Genomic DNA, 21,793 nt, shown 5'->3' with positions numbered 1-21,793 from the left:
GTTAAAAGCTTTGCAGAAGTCTATGTAGATTGTATCTATTGCTTTGCCTTGATCAAGATTAGTAGTCCATATGTTTTTGCAGTGGAGAAGTTGTAAGTTATATGATAATTTTTTTCTGAAACCAAATTGTTTATTAGAGTAGGTTGTTTGTTTCTAGATGGAGGGTAATGGATTGGTTGATGATAGATTCCATTACTTTGCAGGTGATGCAGCATAGAGAGATTGGTCTATAATTTTCAACTAGGCTGGGATCTCCTTTTTTGAAGATAGGGATGACTGTGGCTAGAGACCAAAGTTTGGGAAGGGAACTAGTTATGAAAGCTTTATCAAAGATTATGCTTAGGGGTTCTGCTATATTAGTGGAAATTTTTTTAAGAAGTATGCACATAGTCCATCAGGCCCAATAGATAAAGATGGTTCCAGTTTGCAAAGAGCTTTTTCAACATTATCTTCTGTGAAGTCTATATGTGTTAAGCTGTTGTACTCATTGTTGGTACAATTGGGGAATGTCGGATATGTGCCATCACTGTTAACAAAGACTGAGCCAAAGAATGTGTTAAAGAGGTTTGCTTTAACTGTTTCATCATTACATTCTTTTTCGTTAGATTCTTTTAGTGGTGGGATGGATCTTGATTTTTTAAGTTTATTGTTCACAAAATTATAAAAAGCACGATTGGAATTTGTGCGCAGAAGGTCTTCTTCTTGCTTGGTGTGGTAAATGGTGCATTCAGTTTTTATTTGGTTGCAAATATTTCTGTAGCGGTTTTTGAAGTTTGCTACATAGCCCTTTTTGTTTCTTCTCCAGAGGGATTTTTTTTAGATTGAAGCTTTTTTATTGATATGGGTAATTTGTTTTTTTTTTATTTTGGTGGTGATTTGTGGTACATATAGTTTGATGATTCTATTGATTTCAAGTAGGAAAACTCTAGAGTGGTCTTCGGCAGTGATACAGGTTGAGAATAGATTTTGCCAGTCAAGAGATGAGAGATTGTTGTTTATAAGATCATAGTTGGCTTTTTTGAAATTGTAGTTAGAAGTACTATTATTATGACGATTTATGTGAGGGCGTATATTGAGACAAAAGTCTATCATGCAGTGGTCACTGTTGGAAAAGGGTTCTTTATTTGTAGTCCATAAATTGAGTTTGTGTTATTGCAAAAGATGAGGTCAAGGCAGTTGTTGAGTCTTGTATTGTTAGTTACTAGTTGTTCAAGACCTAGGTTACTAGTTGTTCAAGACCTAGGTCTTGAACAACTAGTAACTCAAACTCCCAAAACTCAAACTCAAACTCCCAAAAGCTTTAACCAAAAACTGTCTACCACTGACCTCACCCCATTCCTAAGAGGACTATAAGGGGCGTGCATAAGAGCACAAAAGTGCCTACCGTTCCTGTCCTATTGTTTCCTTTCATTATATATACGCTTATATGTTGTATAGTTGTTTCATGCTTATGCTTATATATACTGTTGTGACAAAATAAAATCAAATAAAAATAAAAATGTTCAAACCAGTGCAACAACAATCTATGTATATGCATTTTGCTTTTCTGAGGATTGCAGTGTATCTTTCTACAGCATGCTAAGGATTACGTTTCAAATAGACAGGACATTTTTTTTAAAAAGTATTTTAGTGTACTTTATTTTAAAATGTCATTTAAATGTTAAGTTCTTGGTCACTGAAGACAGAAATAGTAGGAAAAGTTTAACTCTAGTTTTTCCAGTCAGAAAGCAGAACTTAAGACTTCATTCCATGGAGGCTTTGATCTGACTTTAGTAAAGAAAAAGGGGTTATTTTATTTCTTGACTCTTTTTGTTGTGAAACCTCAGAAAAATGAAAGTCACAAAAATGAGCAGCCTATTATATTTTACTGTTCCGTCTTTGAATAAATGGACAGATCAAACTCGTGGATATGCTACCCAACTTATTTATTTTAGTTGTTGCTGCTCTTTAGCTGTTGCTGTGCGTGACAGATACAGAGAACCGAGACCTCAAGAGTTATGTAGCTTCTAGAACATTGCACAATAACCAGCACCACTTGCCTCCTGCACACAGTCACTGTAATCAGTGTTGCATTTCCCACATTTGCAGCTCACTGCCACAGGATAGGAATAGTAAGAGACAGCATGGTGTTGACAGCCAGGTATCATCACAGTCCTGTACACCAGTTCCTTGTACGTACACACATCCTGGGATAGGGCACTCCGCCTCCGGAGCAGTAGCTTCTTAACATTACTGTCCTGTAACAAAATGCCAACGGTTATTCTGCCTTCCTAATAGGCTTTGTTTAAAATTAGCCTGATAAAGTTGGATTCTGCTCTCCACTGTGCTCTTCCTAATCACTATGCAACTGAAATTAGAAGGATCCTTTCATCATTATGGGAGCTTTTCAAACTAAAAGTCAAGCAAGAGCAATCTTGCTGATATGAGAAAACAGTTAAAACTGATCCTGTATAAAAATATTATGAACTGTTTGAGCTATTAGAAAAGAATGTGCTTCGAATGGGCGCTTTGCTTGGAAGGGCAGTTGCTCAGAGATAGCACCTACTGTGCGTGCAGAAAGTCCAAGTCCATCTTTGGACAAGACTTAGGAAGATCAACTGCAGAAACTCTGGAGAATTGACTACCAGACCAATGTGATTGAGCACAAATGGGCTATAAAAGGAAATCAAATGTCAAGTTTTTTAATTAGACTTATCACAAAAATCTAAATTTCAAGGGTTGCTACTACAGAACCATCGATTAAGTTATTTAGTCATTGTTACTTAATTACTCATTGTGGTTTACTATTTTAAAAAAGTAAGAACAATTTAAAAATGAAGCAGATCATAAGAGTCCAGAAGACAAGTTCTATAAACAGTAAAATATCCTACTGGGGCTCAATCATCACTTTACAGCATGGCCTGGGGGGAAAGTTACATTTTCAGTGACTTTCTGAACATCTTCAAACAGGAATCCATACAGACCTCTGGAGGGCATGCTGTTTCAGACAACAAGTGCTAAGACTTTCTTCTAGATAGATTACATTACTTTGTCAAACAGACCTGAATTGCATTCACTGTGCTGGACCTCACTGGACAGATAGCAACTTTCAGAGATAATTAGTTACTCAAACATACATTTTGATTTTGGGGGGGGGGGGAGAATCTGTTTCTACAAATCTAGTGTTTCTACAATTTGCAAACTAATGCCCTAATTAATTAGGATAAGAAGGAAAGGCTTTTGGTGTAGTCTGTCTCCCAGAGAAGGGGAGAAAGGAATTTGGGAAGTGTTGGAGAAGGTCAGTAATATATTAAAAAGAGCACAATTCTCTAATAGTATCTTAAACAACTGGTAAGATTGAAATCCTGCTGTATTTTGCATATTAACCACTTTTTTTAGACACAACTTGAGAAAATAAGGAATAATCATCCTTGAAGGGGAATGTAATATTAAAAGAAATTTCAAATTATCTTCTCTTATTATAGTAGATAACTTATTAAAAGTTATTCTTGTAAATTTCTTCCCACTATTCATCCTCTTAAAGTAGGAATGAAAAACTATCAATGGCCAGCATTGTGTGTCATGTCTAGGATTCCATTCTACATGTGAGTGCTAAGTCTTAAGACACCCAATTTAGTATGTCACTTTTTCCCCAAATTAAAAAAAAATGCAGAAAAAAATCAAAGTTTGGGGTGCAATGTCATTAATGGGAAAGGCCTAAAATACATGCCAGTAGGTCAGCCATTTGCAGGTGGGAAAGTCATAACACTCTGGTGTTAGTCTAAATAAATGGAATACGAAAAAAAAACATTTCTAAAGTGCAGAACATGATTCCGTTCATATTCTGCTAGCACTTCATCTTCTGGTGGTCCCAATCTGCCCAAAGCCCCAAATATCCATGCTCAGATATATGCTCAAGAAGGATTATAAGGAGAGACTCAGAAGTATCTTATAAAACCATATCCACTTACCCAGGTCATGCAGAATCCTTCACAGATGGTGGTGTTGATAGCTAAGCAGTAGCCACATTCCCTCTTCTCCACATGGATGACATAGTCAACAGGGATACAAAGAGCCAGACTTTGCCCCAAAGTCAAGGCAAAGACTAGGGGCAGAGAGATGGAAAGGACAGGATTCATGCTGGATATAAAGATAAATCAAAACAAAATATCACTAGGATAGGTCTAACAGGAACAGAAACCAGCTCCTATCAACACCCATTATACCTTTCCTGTCTCTATTCCCCCAGTTCTATATTACTAGAAATCAGGGGCAATTAATCTCATGCTAAATTGAAGGAAGGCACACTGAGATAATTCCCTACTTAAGCACTACAGTATACAGTGCATAGATGAGAAATACACCAGGGTTTTTTCCCCCTAGGTGGCTTTCTAGCTTCCTCTAATATGAATATACAGGCAGTCTCCACATTGGGGTTGTCTTCCTTTTTCATCTTAGAATAGAATAGAATAGAATAGAATAGAATAGAATAGAATAGAATAGAATAGAATAGAATAGAATAGAATAGAATAGAATTTTATTGGCCAAGTGTGATTGGACACACAAGGAATTTGTCTTGGTGCATATGCTCTCAGTGTACATAAAAGAAAAGATACGTTCATCAAGGTACAACATTTACAACACAATTGATGATCAATATATCAATATAAATCATAAGGATTGCCAGCAACAAGTTATAGTCATACAGTCATAAGTAGAAAGAGATTGGTGATGGGAACGATGAGAAGATTAATAGTAGTGCAGATTCAGTAAATAGTCTGACAGTGTTGAGGGAATTATTTGTTTAGCAGAGTGATGGCTTTCGGGAATCTTGATTTTATAATCAGGATTCTGTACTTCTAAGGCTCAAAATAAAGTAACTAGGTCTGAAAATGAATATATGTAAAATACTCAGCCAATAATTAGAGCATTTCCATATACCCAGATGTTTGCACACATGGATGCCTTCACACACACATACACACGTTATTTTTTTTACCCAAAACCAGACCTATTTTTTTTACTATTTCCCCCTTGTTGTAATATTGCTGATGCTGTAACATTATTGCTTTGACACTAAGGTATAATAATCAAAAATGAGAACAGATCTGCATTGTAGTTCTTATCCCACTCTCTAACTCCATAGAAACTTTGCTAACAAGGAAGAACTGATGGTTCATCTTTATGCAACAAGGAACAAATATATATTTAAAACAAAGGAAAGGGGATAGAAGTTTTGCATGGAATGAGAAAGTAAGCGAAGTATATTTCATTCAGCTTGGGCAGAAATCAAAAAGGTGCCCACCGGGATATATAAGATTTTAGTGAAACACGGGCTTCTAGGGTTGAGACAATTCATTGATTTAACAGGCCATGGAATCAAATACAACATTATTTTTTTAAATGTGGAGAAAATAGCAGCTTAACAATCCATCAAAATGTACCGGTACAGGGCAGTGATCAGCCATTGGAGGGAGGGGTAATGTCAGGCATGGCAGCTTATTGCTAGGACAGAAGGAAGCACTGGAAAACATTAGCTCTGAAAACAGCAATTTTGAATTAGAGTTGGAAAACATGGATGCAGTATGAACTGGGTTGGAAGTGGGAGCAGGATGATGTCATCAGATCCTTTAATCAGGATCTGAGTGCTGAGTGGCTCACACTAGCAATGAGCCAAATAAAAAGTGAAGAATCTGTCCCAACTCTTTTCCACCACTTCCAATATTGGAAGCCAGCAATATTTTTTTTTCTTATTCTGTTCTCTATTCTGTTCTTCTTTCTATTCTATGTCTAATATTTTTAAAGAAAAAATGTTTCTTGCAACAGGTGACTTCCTAACGTTTGATTTTATACTAAGCTGATTTCTGGTGAACATTTTCTAATTTGTCAATGTTCTTAATGTGTGACATCTGAATAATTAGTGCTCTATTTCAGCTTCACAAGCACACATATACCCCAATTGTTGCCAAATGATGTTATGCAGGCAATTGTTTATTCAATGTGACCAATATTTATGCCACATACAGTTATATCTAGTTCCTAAATGTAGGCATTCAAACTCATTTATATTGAATTTCATCTCATTGTTCAAATGTACTGAAGTGGTTTCAGATTTTGATTATATTTTCTCTGCCATTATACTTTCCAAATACATTCTGCTTATATCCAGAATTTGTAAACTAGTAAAGCCACTGACAGAGAAAAAAGCTTGATTAATGATAGATCAAATGCTGAAGAATGACGTAAATCAAGAATAACAGACAGTATAGTAAATACTTTTTGTTAAAAAAACTTCCCTCACAACAAACAGAATCCTGCTTAGGAAATGTTTCTGGGAGATAATCATGTTATTTTACAGCCAAAATACACCTATTTTGTGGCACCTCAAAAACAAAGCAGTATGTATTGTAAGTTTGTATTGTTGAACACCACATGTTTCAGTCTACAAATATACAGTAATTTTTTCCAGATTCACACATACAGAGGCATATAAAGCCAGGGACACATACCTATCAACTCTGCTGGGCTGTCCAAACTCAGAACACCTCAGAAAAGGAGAATCAGTCACTTGGCTACACAGTCTTTTCTTCATACAGTCACCCTATGTGTCTTTGACTTTGCTTCTGAGAAAATGCACAGTTCAGACGCTGGGTGCATTTTATATTCTCCAGGTTAATTCCTGGCTGATCTACTGTTTATATAATTGCATTAATTGCTCCTTCTAATCTCAGTAGTATCTACTGCAGGAGTCATACAGGATTCATTCCAAGGAAATGGAATTGGAAGAAGTGGAGTTAAAATATCTCTGCCTGGCAACTGAATTGTAGTTAATATTAATTACTTTAAAATTAATTATTTATTCTCCATAAAACAGAAATACATATTTCTGAGTCTATGTACATGCTAGTATTGGGATTGAAGTCTTTTGCCATGCCCAACTTTCATGCAAAGACTTTATTGTACTAGAACTGATGTTACCTGGTTTGAGTAATGAAACATCTGCAAGAAAACAAGCAAGCTCAGAAAGCACAAAATATTCTCCTTTATTAGTACTTCATTGTACAGCTGAGCTCACACAACTTGGCTGATCAACTGCAAAACTCTGCCAAGTCAAAAGCCACTCTGGAATTCTGGGATTTAACATCAGTTGAGGTTGGCAGCTAAGATGATTTATTCTTGGCTCAGCTCTGGTGCAAGCCAAATTGCAAAAGAAGGTCATCTGTATTTTTACATGGGCGACGTTCTGAAAGTTGGGGAAGTTTGTTTCTCATTTTTGCTCACCCATCTGGCAGGTCTTTTAATGCTGGCTTGCTTCAGCAGAAGTGGAAACCCCCAGATGAAAACAGTGCAGAAGAGCAAGCAGGCTATCAAACTGCTGGATCTTTATGTATTTCTTTTTCTTTGTGGAATCAATGGTGAGATTTGGGTTACTCAAATATTAAAAGGGTCTACAATAAGTCCCAGTTCATGAAGTCTACAAAGCTTGGACATGACATACTGTAAAACAAATAGCACTGCTTCTAGGTTTCTATTGGTCAAGTGATGGGACAGTTTGATTGGCATACTATGTTCTCAGTATTTCTTGGTTAACATAAGGGAAGAATATAGGTATGAATTTTCAGACTGCTTAAGGATTGGAAAATGGAAACATTGCCCTGTAGAAATCCCCATAAACTCTTGTACAGACATCATCTCCAACGTAGTGGTTACTTAGTGAGGGATGTATATGGAATAATGGTGCCAAAATTCTGATACACAATGAACACAACTAAAAAAATACATAATTTTCTGCACTTCATTTTATTTAGCAAAACAGTAAGTTCATCTGATCACGGGGAATTTGAGTTATTCTATTCTTCAGGTCATAATTCTTAGAACCTTTAATAGATTTTTAATGAGAAAATTTGCCTAAATGAGAAAAGTAGATTGAATGTCTGGGACCAGCACTAATTTATTTCTTATCCTTCCTTGTTGATTGCATAGCAAGCATGCTATGAAGAATGTGACTATTACAATTATATAAACTCAGATATATAATTCAAAGGAAATGGATAAAGTATGAGAAGGGAGGAAGAGTCTTAGAAATATTGGTCAACCCTTCTATTTAGTTTAATAGAACACTCATTAAAATTACATGTAATAACCGAAGGACACCAAAATATAATTATAAAATTATCCTTCTGCTTTACTTTGCAGTGTAATTATAGGCTATTACTAGGCTGATTTCTGGAAATGTGTATGGTATCTAGGAATGCTGAGTAGTTTAATAATGGAGGTTATAATTTTTAACCTTTTTTTGTACACACTTTTTTATTTATTTCCATTAGCATTTATTCCAAGATAATTTGCAAAGTTAAATTGTACTAAAAGAAGTCAGGTATACTTCCGCATTGATTAGCCAAAGTTCTTGTAGAAAATATTTGAACTTTATAAAATTAATAATAATAATAATAATGAGAAACAACTATTATTATTTATATGGCACTTAATAACCCTCATACCACCTCAGTTGAAAAGTTCTCGTTTTCTGAACTAAAAAAACAAGCAAGATTCCAACATATAGCAACATTATCCATGACTGTGACACTACACTTCTATATATGTAATTTTGGTTTGTTTCAGATATTCTCAGAATTCTTTTCCAGAAAAGTTTTGTCCAGTACCTACATCAATATGATCAATCAGCTTTATATTTAATCTTGCTGTCTAGATTCATTCATTGCACTAAATTACAATGGTTTTGGTTTTATTTTTATTTTATTTTTTTAATTTACATTTATATCCTGCCCTTCTCCGAAGACTCAAGGCGTCTTACATTGTATAAGGCAATAGTCTCATCCTATTTGTATATTTATATACAAAGTCAACTTATTGCCCCCCCCAACAATCTGGGTCCTCATTTTACCTACCTTATAAAGGATGGAAGGCCTGGTGGGACTCGAGCCTGCAGTAACTGCAAGCAGCTGTGTTTAATAACAGGCTGTCTTACAGCCTGAGCCATACCGCGGCCCTTTGGTTTTGTTTTAACTTAAGAGTATTGGATGGGCCTATGCATTATGGTGCATAAACCATGTTCTATGTATGCAGCCCATTGTGGTTTAGTCAATAAACCATAGCATAATATAACAAACCTAATTCAAATCTATTTAATGCTATCTATTAAATTAATGACTTCTCCAAGGGTCACTAAAATCTGAAAGTGCCAACCAATCTGGTTCTTGCCATTTAAGTATGAATCATTCAGTTTTAACCTTTCTTTTAACCAAAACAACTAGACACTGACATCAGTCATTTACACTTTCATGAAATGGAAGTTACCATTTCTATATTGCTATCGAATAAGTAATCCCATCCAATTGAAATAACAAGCACTAGATGTGCTCCAGTGATAAATAATGCTACAGAAAATGCAAAAGATTAATATTAAAAAATCAGGCACTTTAAAGATATCACAAATGTTGCATAAATGTAAGATTTACTGAAAAAATAAGCAGTTATGCTTTTGCTTCCTGTAAAGAATTAGATTTGAATAGGAAGTGGGAACCATATCTATTGTATCATGTGTTAAGTGGATGTAAATCCAGTAAGTTGACAGGAAGCAGAATCTTAACCTAGAATGTCTTAAAAGCAGTTTAGAAAAACCACCTGCCAAAGAATTCTGGTTTTATCATTGACATAGGAATAGAAATTGTTATACTTGTTGCTTGTTCTGCAGAGGTAAAATTTCAGATATTATTTACAGGTTTTTAAACACCTATAGTTAATTGAAATTTTCCAATATTAGCTGCAAAATTACATACTTATTTAATATGGAAGTTCGGCATTGCATTGCATAAGATCAATTTAGATTTTAAAATTACTATAAATAATGTTAAAATATTATCATAAATTATCTTTCAAAGACATTTCCTTTATCTGTAATTCTTCCAGTCACATATATAAGTTCTGCCTTTCTCCACAGTTTATTGGAGATTTTCTAAAGTGAAACTAGAAATGGTATAGGGTTTCCTGAGCAGTGAAACAAAGGTTTCCTGAGCAAGGGGTGGACTAGAAGACCTCCAAGGTCCCTTCCAATTCTGTGATTGTTAGAAATTGGGGATAATCATACCTTCCATGTAGCCTTGGTTCCTACTTGCTACTGAGTTCTGATTCTAACCATCACAGCTGCCCATGATAGAAGCAAAAACAAAAGCATTACAATGATGGATATGTAACTACGCAAATAACTTGATGAACTACTGTTACAGATACCTCCCAGAACACATGAATCTGAGTGTGAAGAGCAGGGACAGACATTCACTGTAGGATTTCAGTGCTTTGGTTTACGTATTTTAAAAGCCATCACTTGCATACATTTTTTGATTGACTATAACCCATTGCAAGTGTACATTTATGCATCGGGTGGGAGGGAGATCTTGAAGAGATAGCACAAGCACTTGACTAGTATTCGTGTGTGTGAAGAGTGGAACTATGGAATGAACTTAAGGGAGTTGTTAAAGATGAATGTTAAAAGAGATTGCCAAAGAGGAAGAAACTAAACTTTCTGTTTGTAAACTGTATGTCAGAAAGACAAAATATTAGGAAGGCACTCAACAAAGAGCAATAGAGACACTGGTAAAAGGCAGTATTTCAACAAATTCAAGATAAAAATGGACTTCGGGGAAAAAAAGGAAAATCTTTCAAAGGAATCAGGAGAACATTCTAAACTCAAATTGGTTATGCTAGAGGACACCAATGGACAGATAATTTATTCGAAGATCAAAGAAAAATTGAAAGGGTGTACTGAAATATTATGTCAACTTCAAAGATATCTGAGAAGATATGCCTAACTACAACTTCTAGTAATAGAAGAGGAAGTTAGATCAGCACTCTGGTCAGTACCAAATTGTAAGACTATAGAAACTGATATTCACAAAATTATGGCAAGCAACAAAATTTGTGCTAATTGCTGTTCTTGTGAGTTTTCCTTCTATTTAACCATCCACACATGTATTTGAGATAGATGGCTATATAAAACAAATAAATAAATGTTTTAGGAAACGGGTATCTCTGGAAACTTAAGAATATTTATTGAGGAATGCTAAGTTAAATCTTTGAGTTATGTGCTGTGCTAACAATCTTGTTTTTTATGTTCCAGTGCAAGTGAGGAAATTGGTACTGATGAATTATACCAAGGGTGAAATGCTCCTGGATTGGACCGGCTTGCGCGATCTGGTAGCGATGGCAGCTGCTGGTTTGGAGGACCGGTAGCAAAAATCCCTGGCCTCGCTCCCCTGCCTCTGCTGAGCCCCACCATCAGCAGAGGTTTTTTTTTTACTTTTAAAAGGTTTTGCTTCAGCCGAAACATGCCTTTAAAAGTTAAAAAAAGCCTTTGAGGATCCCACCCCTCAGCTGAGATCGGCAGAGCCTTTAAATTTTAAAAAAAATATTTAAAGGCTATTCTGGGGATCTCACCCGAGTTCCTATCAGCAGAACCTTAAAAAACATGTTTTCTGTAGAAAACATGTAGAAAACCTCCTTCTAAGAGATTCTAAGGCACTTACCTGATTACTGATGACCTCATGGTTTTTTCCCAGCCGGAAAGCTCCAGTTTCGCTTTCAGCACCAGACAGAACTAATCTAAACTTAGCTAATCTATTTCATCACTGAGTGATTAATGCTGTCTGGCTTTCCTGGCTGAGGAACTCTGGGAATTGAAGTCCACAATAAAATAAAATAAAATAAAATATTTGTGCAGCTTTCTGAGATTTGGTGTGTTTCTGTAGTGTTTCACTCTATACACAAACACAAAATCTCAGAAAGCTGTATGTGGTATTTTGTGTGTTTGTGTGTCAGTGTGTATGTGTAAAGTGTGAAAGTTGGTTTTTGAGTTTTTGTGGCTGTGTGAAGTGCAGCTGCTTTTACACTGTGTGTGTCAGTTGTGTTGTGTTGTGTGTGTGTAAAGTGTGAAAGTTGGTTTTTGGTACCTCTTATTGTTTTTTATACTTTGTTTATTATTATTTATTGTTATTGGCCATGCCCACCCAGCCATCTGACCACCAAGCCACACCCACCAATTAAGCCACGCCCACAGAACCAGTAGGGAAAATTTTTAGATTTCACCCCTGAATTATACTGTTTATATACAATCTGGAATTCTAAAATATTAAGTTGACTTTGGCTCCATTTTGTTTTAATTTTTATATTTGTAGCAGATAAGCACAATAGGAAAAGTTTGAATTAAAATTTCCCTCCCTCCCTTCTTCCTAGTGAGGATAGGTCTGCTTCTGAAAGAAGGAATGAAACCCTTAGTCATACAACTTTAAACTACAATTAGAAGTCATATTAGGAAAACAGTTGCCACTCCTGATTTTTACTTCCAAGAAGACAACACAAGTCAGATACTCCCCAAAAGTTAGATAGTGGCAGTGAAAACTACCAAGCCACTAACTCAAAGCAGGAGATGGGACCAAGGTGTGAGCATCCCGGCTTCCAAGACAAGCTTTGAGACTCACCAGGTTTTCACCGTACAGGCACCGTGTTAAGACAATATATATGAAAATGTAAGAGATCAAAATATGTATTTTAAACAATATGAATATTATGTAAACTAACTTTAATGTTAAGGCTGAAAGAAAATTCAACATTCAAAGATTGAGGCCATTTTTTGAGTTTTAAAATTAAGTAGCACTGACTGTCTATTACTTCATTGAACCAGTTGAATGTATTTTAAATCAAATATTCTTTTTGCTAAAGAATGATTTTATTATCAGTACTTTAACGTATTGATTTTTCTTTTTTTTAAAAAAAATAAATATTAAAGATTTTAATAGTAAAAAATAAAACAAACTGAAAAGAAGCAAATAGAGATTAAAAGTGCAGAAAAAAGAGAAAAAACAAAAAAGTTGAAGTAATTTCTATATAAGTACAAGCAACTTAGTATTTCTCTGCCCCCCTTGATATTACATTATAGAAATCACTTCTTTCTGCATCTCAAACTTTATCCATTCACAAATCCAAATGTCATTACAATTTCTGTCCTGAATCAGTAAAAAATCCAGAAAGGATTCCCAGAATGTAGTATTTGTTTTAACTCTGATCAAACAGTTCAAATTTATATTCCTTTCCTTCGCGCCTAACATTCATCATCTTTGCATCATTAAGATGCTCCTTTAAGATTTGATACTTATGTATCTTGTACCTTATGATTCTTGATGAATGTATTCTTTTATGTACACTGAGAGCATATGCATCAAGACAAATTCCTTGTGTGTCCAATCAAACTTGGCCAATTAAAAATTCTATTCTATTCTATTCTATTCTATTCTATTCTATTCTATTCTATTCTATTCTATTCTATTCTAATCTCATGTACAAGACTCATTTATATTTTAACTTTAAAACACATGGAGTTCTGGCTACTTGACTTTGGAAAACCTCAGGATGAATTTAGTTGTACTGGGAGAAGTGGAAAACATGGGCAACTGTTGGATTCAAATAAGTTTCTTTTTACAGTAATATTTTTGTTGTTTTGATCACACTTTACTTTTTGTAATCTAGCATGAATATTGATTATTGACTATGGATATTCTGAATTTAAAATGCTTTACTGAATAAAGATTGTAATTCTTATTTGTATCTATACTATTTTTCCAATGGTGTAGTTTGCTTAAAACTTTAACAATGAACATTAATGCTGCTTGAGAAGTCACATTTGTAGCGTCAGAATGTTTTTAATTGTCCAAAAATGATGAGACAGGTCCCAAAATTATGTGTTGACAATGAAAATGCATCACTAATAAATGAGAACGTTTGTAGCTCAGGGTTGACATGAGGAGTCCTTGGTGCTCTCTGAGCTGGTTTGAATTCTTGCAGATGTTTCATTACCCAAACGAGGTAACATCATCAGTGCTAGTCTGCATCAAGATGTATCAAGAATTTAATTTAATCTTAGCACGATGTGGTATGAAGATGATATACTTCAAAATTATCACCCTTTAATACAACCTAAGCAATTTAGATTGATTTATTTTCCTAGGAAAAAAACACTTGAATCTTAATCCCATTTTATGAAAACATCACTAGGAAAGCTATAAAGGACTGTGTTTTGGGATGTAGCTAACAAGACATTTAAATCCTTGTGCTAATTAGGAATATGACTTAACTCAGTGTCAGAAAATAAAATAATTTTATTACCACAATGCATTTTCAGTAACAATTAATAATATTTTGCTTCCCACTTCGAAAAACTTCTCAGTTTGAGACTGTTTCAATTATAGTACTGTACTTATGTAAATAACGTGAACCTTTAATTCTTTAAACTATATTTTCAATAATATTAATAATGGTAACATTCATATTTGCTTACAGTAATTTCTACCTGTAGAATATATGGGAAGGTAACAAAGGGTTAAGGGAAGAAATCTTGCTTCGCTTTTCTACTGAGGAAGTATGGGTTATTACTTCTGCTTACTAATTATTGTTCTTACACAAGTGAAATCCTTAAGGGATGGATGTGTATTCTTCCCACATATAACTGTAGCTACAAGAAATGGGTTGCTCTATAAGATAAGCTTTTAAGAGATGTGTTCAATATATAAAGTATTTTCAAAAGAATTGGGATACATTACTATAAAAATGAATGTTACTGAAACAAAATATACAAAGTAAACATGTGTGAAGCAGAGCTGCTTTGCAGAGCAATATTGACTCTGATCACCAGAGTATTTCATTCCAATGCAGGCAATGAGATGGGCTTCACTGTAAATATCATTAGAAATACAGTATGTTGCAAAACAATAGACACAGTAGTGGCCTCTTCAACATGTCTAGCCCTTATTGAGATTAGGATTAGGGATTGGGATCCACTTTGCAAAACAGTTTCAAAGGGCATGTCAATCTATATGCCTACTGAGGCTTCACACAATATTAATAGAAAAGTAACTTTGAATATAAATATATTATCTAACTAAACTATTAATTCTTCTAAAAAGAAAAAAAAGATTTGATTTAAATAAAGAGCTTTCCAGCTTCTTTCATTTTTTTTCTTCTGTCGATTTTGGAGATTGCAGTCCATCCTGCCTCTTGCATCTTTCTTACAGTGGCAAGTTTCATTGAAGATCCTGGAGTTTTCAGAATAGATGGAGCTTGAATCTATAGATAAAATACTTGACTTAGTATTTGGTAAATAGTCATTTTGAGGTCAAATTTGGCTTCCAGGAAATTACTAAAATACCTGTTTTGGTGTCCTGATGCATAGATGAGAAGATTCTGAATAGTCTTTATTCAGCTTTTTAAACATTTCTTGTTCTGTTACAATACTCTTGGGGAAAAATAATAGTTAAAATTAAATATTTGCATCTACTGAATCCCTTCTTTCATGTTTCATTATATATTACATCCTGCAAAAACTAAATTATATCTAATTTAACGTGTTGTATTAGCCATTAAAATGTACTATTCTTTCTCTCTCTCCCTCTCAGTTCACAAAGAATGTGATCTAAATTCTTAGAAGGAAAGGAGACCTATTCTTTGTCATCTCCTCCATAGTAATCTCCATTGCCCTTGTTGCTTCTGAAGCATTATAGAAGGAAGCTATATTAGTCGATGGTGGGGGGAAAATTTTGGGGTTTTTTGCTTTTACAGTATTAATGTAGGGCTTCTGTGTATAGGAAATAAAAATGTGGACATGAAATATATATTACAATGAGTAAGTTCCTCAAATCTGTAATCAAAAGTAACCTAATTATATGCCAATATTCCTGGAATATATGATTCAGGCAGTTGGTGAACATTGTTTAGAAATCCAGTTTTCTAAACAATATTTCATTCTGTGAAATCAGTTAATAAAAGTCTTAGCAGTCTAATTAGGCAGCATGACATTTATAAATGAGAAAAGTAAACAAGTACCATTAAAATCAAGAACAAATACAAAAACAAACGTTTTAGAAACGTTTGGAGGAAAACATTGAATGCTTAAAAGAAGTCTGGAAGGAACTCCAGATAAATTAATTGGGAATTTTAATACCGTAGTATCAAGTATCAAATCATTAAGTGGAATCCTATAGCACTGAAGAATAAAATATATGCCCAGTTGGCCATCCTTTTATTACATAAAGACAGATTCCATTTCACTTAATTCAATGAGTGTGAATGACCACCCTTAGATATTGGAAAAGTAATTTCCAAATGAAAATCCAATGCATCCTACAAGAAACAGAGCTATGTACAGCATTTTAGGAGGCATGTTTACTCCCTACAGCCACAGCAAAGCTGTTCCTTCTTGCATGGACATTAATGGAAGACACCTGCACTATGCAACCCTAATAAATTAATTTGACAATTTATCTGAATACTTTCTAGATAACCAAATATAAAACTTTCAAGAAGATACATATGAATCATATTGTCCTGTTAAGTCTAGCCTATCCTACCTGGGCCAGCACAGAGGGCCTACTGCAAATTCCTTCAGTCAAAGAACTCTTGACTTCTTCCAAGCACCCATGCTTTGGAACATCTTGCTCTCCAGGGTTAAGATCTGCTCCCAACCTATCATTCCATAAGAGCCTAAATACCTGGCTCTGCAAGTTGGCCTAGGGACCCAAAGGGGAAGTTCAACTCTGGAGGTGGCTGCTACATTGATAGTAGATGCCATCTTCCCTCCCCTGTTCTCTGCCCTTAACATGCACATCCTTTTCTATTAATCATATTGATGTATTTTCTTTGTTTTCTTTTTCCTTGGTTATTTTATTGTTCTGTTTTACTTTTGCTTTGTTTAAACTTTTTTGTTTTTATGTTTTTTATATTTGTGAGCCACCTAGGGTAACCCCATGTCAAGATAGATGGCAAATAAATTTAATAATAAAAATACGGTACTATGTCCAAGAATTTTACAAAACACATCAAGAAACTGCAGCTTCCTGCAGTAACGCCAGCAGAACTGCAAAAAACTGCGCTACTTGGAACATTGTATATTTTAAGGAGATACTAGGACTCTGGCAGCAACCCGTATCAGCCATTAGCACCAGTCAATGGCATTTGTGACACGTTTTTAAATGTCCAGTTGACTGACTTTCATGTTTAATGAATAAATTGAATAATAATAATAATAATAATAATAATAATAATAATAATAATAAGTAGTAGTAGTAGTAGTAGTAGTAGTAGTAGTAGTAGTAATAGTAGTAGTACATATATGTGTAAGCTAACCATTTATTTCATAAATCTGGAAAATTATTTCCAAATTTTGGGAGTTTTTGTTAGTTACTGTCTCCACCAATACCTGCTGGAGGGATTCCAAAGATACATGTATTTGGTTAGCCAACTATAGAGAAAAGAACACTGAACTACATAGACAATAATGATGGTTATACTGCACTAAATGTCTAAAAGCAATCAGGTGTTTAATATCAAGTCAGCTTTAATTTCTAAAATATCAAACATTATTTCATAGCTTACACAATTTTTATTCCTAATCAGTTTTTGGAAAGTTTTGTAAATTGCAACATAAAAGGAAGCAACTTTACATGTTACTGAGGCATTATAATAGCATTTGTACTCTGGTAATCTTAACAATATCAAGAAGATCAAATTAATACACAATTTTTTATATAACAGGGTTCAAAAAAATATAAGACAAGGTCTTATTTTTGGGGAAACACACTAGGATTTTCCTGTATTTCTCCTCTGCAATTGTGGAAGGAAAATATTTTAAACACAACAATATAAAAGCATTCTATACTTTGGAACTTCTAACTGCTGGAGCAAAGTGCTGTCAATATTAAACATTTCCAATTTTCAGAGGAAATTGGGCACACGAGGTAGAACACATTGCTGCCTAGTGTTTAGAATCAGTACTACACCATTGTACAAACCTTTCCCTAAGAAAGAGAATAGGTTAGCAGGAGAAAACCTAAGAGTGTTAATTTCAACATTAATATTATATTCCATGTAAATTGGAAATCACCATCAAGGATGAAATGGGCTAACTACGTAGGAAAAAAGGATGAGTTTAAATAGCATTTTTGAGGTCACAGATTCAAGTCTGAGCTTAAAATAACCATATTCTTGCCTATGTTTTCATCATGTCTGCATCAAGACAAAACTGTTTTAGGAACATATCTTCACATCTGAATCTCTGAGCTTAAAAATTCAGCAATCAGCGATTTAAAATATATGTGCATTCCTTGAAATGTATTAAAGGAAGCTGCGATATAATTATTACATTTGGATCTCAAGAATTGACGATTTATAGTTGCAGTTCTCTACACATGTTGGAAAAAATATATTGTATGTGTTTTCTTATTTCCATAAAAATGAAATGCCATTGCCAGATACTTAGATGCCATCTATTCACCAGATTTTCTGGCAAAAATGTAATTTTAATAATTTGTGATTAATGCCCAATTTCTTTTTACAGAATCATGCATGAAAGGACTTTAAGAGTTCTTCGTTCAGTAGGTGTTCTGAAATAAATGGCAACATCATCCATGTATAATATGATATTTATTTATCTTCTACTTAAGCAGCACTTTTCCCAACAGATTTTCAATCATAGCCTTCAATATTCCTTTGATATGCAATATTAGATCTTTAAGAAGGAACTCAGTATCATCTGTTTGTGTCTACTGCCTCACTTTTTTCCTCTGGGAAAGTTTCTATTATACTTGTTTACTTTCCATCTTTAGCTACCAATTAAGAACTAAATCCTTTTAATTCCCTTATTAACCTGATTTTGTCTTCTGATCTATTTTCTCACTGACCTTTAGTTAAGTATTGTGCCACTTTTTATAATTTATTGGGATTAAAGTTTTAAATGATTAATTGGAAATAGCAGCTGCTGTTAATGAGCCCTTTACTATTTCCAATAAATAAAAGATTTATTTTGGTTCAGGTAAGAACAAGTTGATAAAGGTTGGATTGGAAATATTTTTCTCCCTTTCCTCTCATCTCCAGTCTGGCTGTCCCTCCCTTATTTGTTCCTGGAATTCATGCTTAGTTAGATCTGACTTTGAATCTGATTCCTTATACCAGCTTATCTTCTTTTGGAAAGTAATCTATTTGATGCACTTTTCCAATTGCCATTGGTTCCTTCTGCCTCAAATAGAATACTGCCCCTTTAGAAGAGGGTGAATATCAATATATTTAAAAGCCTGTTCAGGAATAATTTAAACCTTTTTCCCTCTGCCAACTCCCACACCCCTAATCTCTATCTTTCCTGCAAGAAGAAAGGGCATTTAAATATTATATTTGTTTTATATCCAGAATAGATTAGAACTGCTAATTGTCCATTAGGTCACTTTGGTTAATTTTTCATCAAAAAGGCTGGGTGAAAAGAATTTTATCTGCTCCCATTCATCTCACTTGCAGTAATCTGCACCATAGTTTTGTTTGGGCAAGGAAAGTTTCTACTCAGGTCAAGGTAATGTAATAACTGTCTCAAAATGATTCGTTTTTCCAGTCTTTGTCATCTCTATATTGCGAGCTCACTTTCCTTGAGAAGTTTTGTATTTTTTATTCATATGATACATCAAATCAATATCAATGCCAGGGCAAGAAACCTCAACTCTCATATATTCATATCCTCCCCATCTTCTAATTGTATCCCGTCCTCAAAAGATACAAGTGCTTCACTCTCCCTGAATAATACTGCGGATTATTAAGAGAGGCATAAGAATTTAAATTGAATGTACTTATCTTGTTGCACTATAGCAAATCTTCTAGTTTAAGTTGTTCACCTTTGACATTATTCTGCAAGCCCAAGCTCTTTCTACATCATTTCCTTGTTTTGATCTTACATGTCCTTTGTGTTTTTCATCATATTTTCCTATTATATTGTTAATGCATCACCCCCTTCTCAAACAATGCAATAGGGCTTGCAAAAAAAATTACAATAAAGTGAATCCATCAATGGGAAAAAATCAACAAACCAGAAGCAAAGAAGCTACTATGGAATCTCTGAAGTAAATTGCTTGTACTTTCTAGTCTTTCTTACTATGTTGGCAATATTTTACTATCTAGTAGTTAATAAGCAAGTTGAGAGTCAACAAAATATTCTCTAGCCCCAAAACAACCATCTTATATATTTACATTTTTCCAGTCATATCATCTATACCTAAAAACTTACAATTTTTAAACATTTTCATTTCATTTATAATTTATAATTTGCTTAAAAGTCTGTGCTGATCAATTGGCCCCCATCTTCACCCGTATCTTCAATAAATCACTAGAGATGTGCTATGTTCCTTCTTGCTTCAAATGCTCTACCATCATCCCAGTGCCGAAAAAGCTCACCATCAAGGAACTGATTGACTACAGACCACTTGCTTTAACATCTGTAGTCATGAAAACCTGTGAAAGGCTAGTGCTGTCCCACTTGAAAACCATCACGGATCCACTGTTAGACCCCTTGCAATTTGCATACTGAGCAAATAGATCGACAGATGATGCTGTTAATATGGCTCTGCACTACATCCTACAACATCTTGAATCTCCAAAGACCTATGCAAGGGTCCTCTTTGTAGACTTTAGTTCAGCATTCAATACCATCATTCCAGACACTCTTCTAACTAAGCTAAACCAGCTACAGGTACCTGAACAGATTTGTAAGTGGATCACAAGCTTCCTAACAAACAGGAAGCAGCAGGTGAAGCTAAGCAGGATCACATCAGATAGCTGTACAATTAGCACAGGGCCCCCCCAGGGCTGTGTGCTCTCCCCACTTCTCTTCTCTCCTCTCTGTATACCAATGACTGCATCTCCAACGATCCATCTGTTAAACTACTGAAGTTCACAGATGACACAACAGTGATCGGTCTCATTCGAGACAATGATGAATCCACATAAGACGGGAAGTCTAACAACTAGCCTCGCGGTGCGACCAAAACAATCTGGAACTGAACACACTCAAAACCGTAGAAATGGTGGTAGAATTTAGGAGAAACCCTTCCATACTTCCAACTCTCAAAATACTAGACAACACAGTATCAACAGTAGAAACCTTCAAATTTCTAGGTTCTACCATATCGCAAGATCTAAAATGGACAACTAACATCAAAAACATCATCAAGAAAGGACAACAAAGAATGTTCTTTCTGCGCCAACTCAGAAAGCTCAAACTGCCCAAGGAGCTGCTGATCCAATTCTACAGAGGAATTATTGAGTCTGTCATTTGCACCTCTATAACTGTCTGGTTTGGTTCTGCAACCCAACAAGACAGACACAGACTTCAGAGAATAATTAGAACTGCAGAAAAAACAATTGCTACCAACCTGCCTTCCATTGAGGACCTGTATACTGCACGAATCAAGAAGAGGGCTGTGAAAATATTTACAGATTCCTCAAATCCTGGACATAAACTGTTTCAACTCCTACCCTCAAAACGACGCTATAGAGCACTGCACACCAGAACGACTAGACACAAGAACAGTTTTTCCCCGAAGGCCATCACTCTGCTAAACAAATAATTCCCTCAACACTGTCAAACTATTTACTAAATCTGCACTATTAATCTTGTCATCGGTTCCATCACCCATCTCCCTCCCTTATGACTGTATGACTGTAACTTTGTTGCTGGTATTCTTATGATTTATATTGATATTGATTGTTTCCTGATTGCTTATTGTACCCTATGACTATCATTAAGTGTTGTATCATTAAGTGTTAAATTTGTACCCTATGACTATCAATTTTGTAAGTGTTGTACCTTGATGAAGGTATCTTTTCTTTATGTATACTGAGAGCATATGCACCAAGACAAATTCCATGTGTGTCCAATCACACTTGGCCAATAAAATTCTATTCTATTCTATTTATCATTAATAAAATTACTTTTGTA

At 34.7% G+C, this 21,793-nt stretch overlaps 2 protein-coding genes across 2 annotated transcripts in view; both read right to left on the bottom strand.

The window, feature by feature from the left end:
* Positions 1-1,914: 1,914 nt before the first annotated feature.
* TSHB (thyroid stimulating hormone subunit beta) lies at positions 1,915-6,579 on the bottom strand. The gene is made up of 3 exons (XM_058178443.1): positions 6,489-6,579; positions 3,951-4,119; positions 1,915-2,237 (listed from the first exon to the last, which is right to left on the bottom strand). The coding sequence occupies exons 1-3, from the start codon at positions 6,569-6,571 to the stop codon at positions 2,007-2,009; spliced, it is 483 nt and encodes a 160-aa protein (XP_058034426.1). The 5' UTR covers positions 6,572-6,579; the 3' UTR covers positions 1,915-2,006.
* An 8,388-nt stretch (positions 6,580-14,967) lies between these two features.
* SYCP1 (synaptonemal complex protein 1) overlaps positions 14,968-21,793 on the bottom strand; it is an 83,842-nt gene continuing 77,016 nt past the window's right edge. Inside the window, exons 31-32 of the mRNA XM_058176686.1 lie at positions 15,194-15,280; positions 14,968-15,111 (exon numbers count right to left, since the gene is read on the bottom strand). Coding sequence (XP_058032669.1) covers positions 14,968-15,111; positions 15,194-15,280 — 231 coding nt within the window. The remainder of the gene's footprint in view (positions 15,112-15,193; positions 15,281-21,793) is intronic.

The sequence above is a fragment of the Ahaetulla prasina genome, chromosome 3, assembly GCF_028640845.1.
Source record: "Ahaetulla prasina isolate Xishuangbanna chromosome 3, ASM2864084v1, whole genome shotgun sequence".
Classification (NCBI taxonomy): domain Eukaryota; kingdom Metazoa; phylum Chordata; class Lepidosauria; order Squamata; family Colubridae; genus Ahaetulla; species Ahaetulla prasina.
Note: the sequence above shows the minus strand (reverse complement) of the source record. Positions and strands in the feature narration are given on the sequence as shown.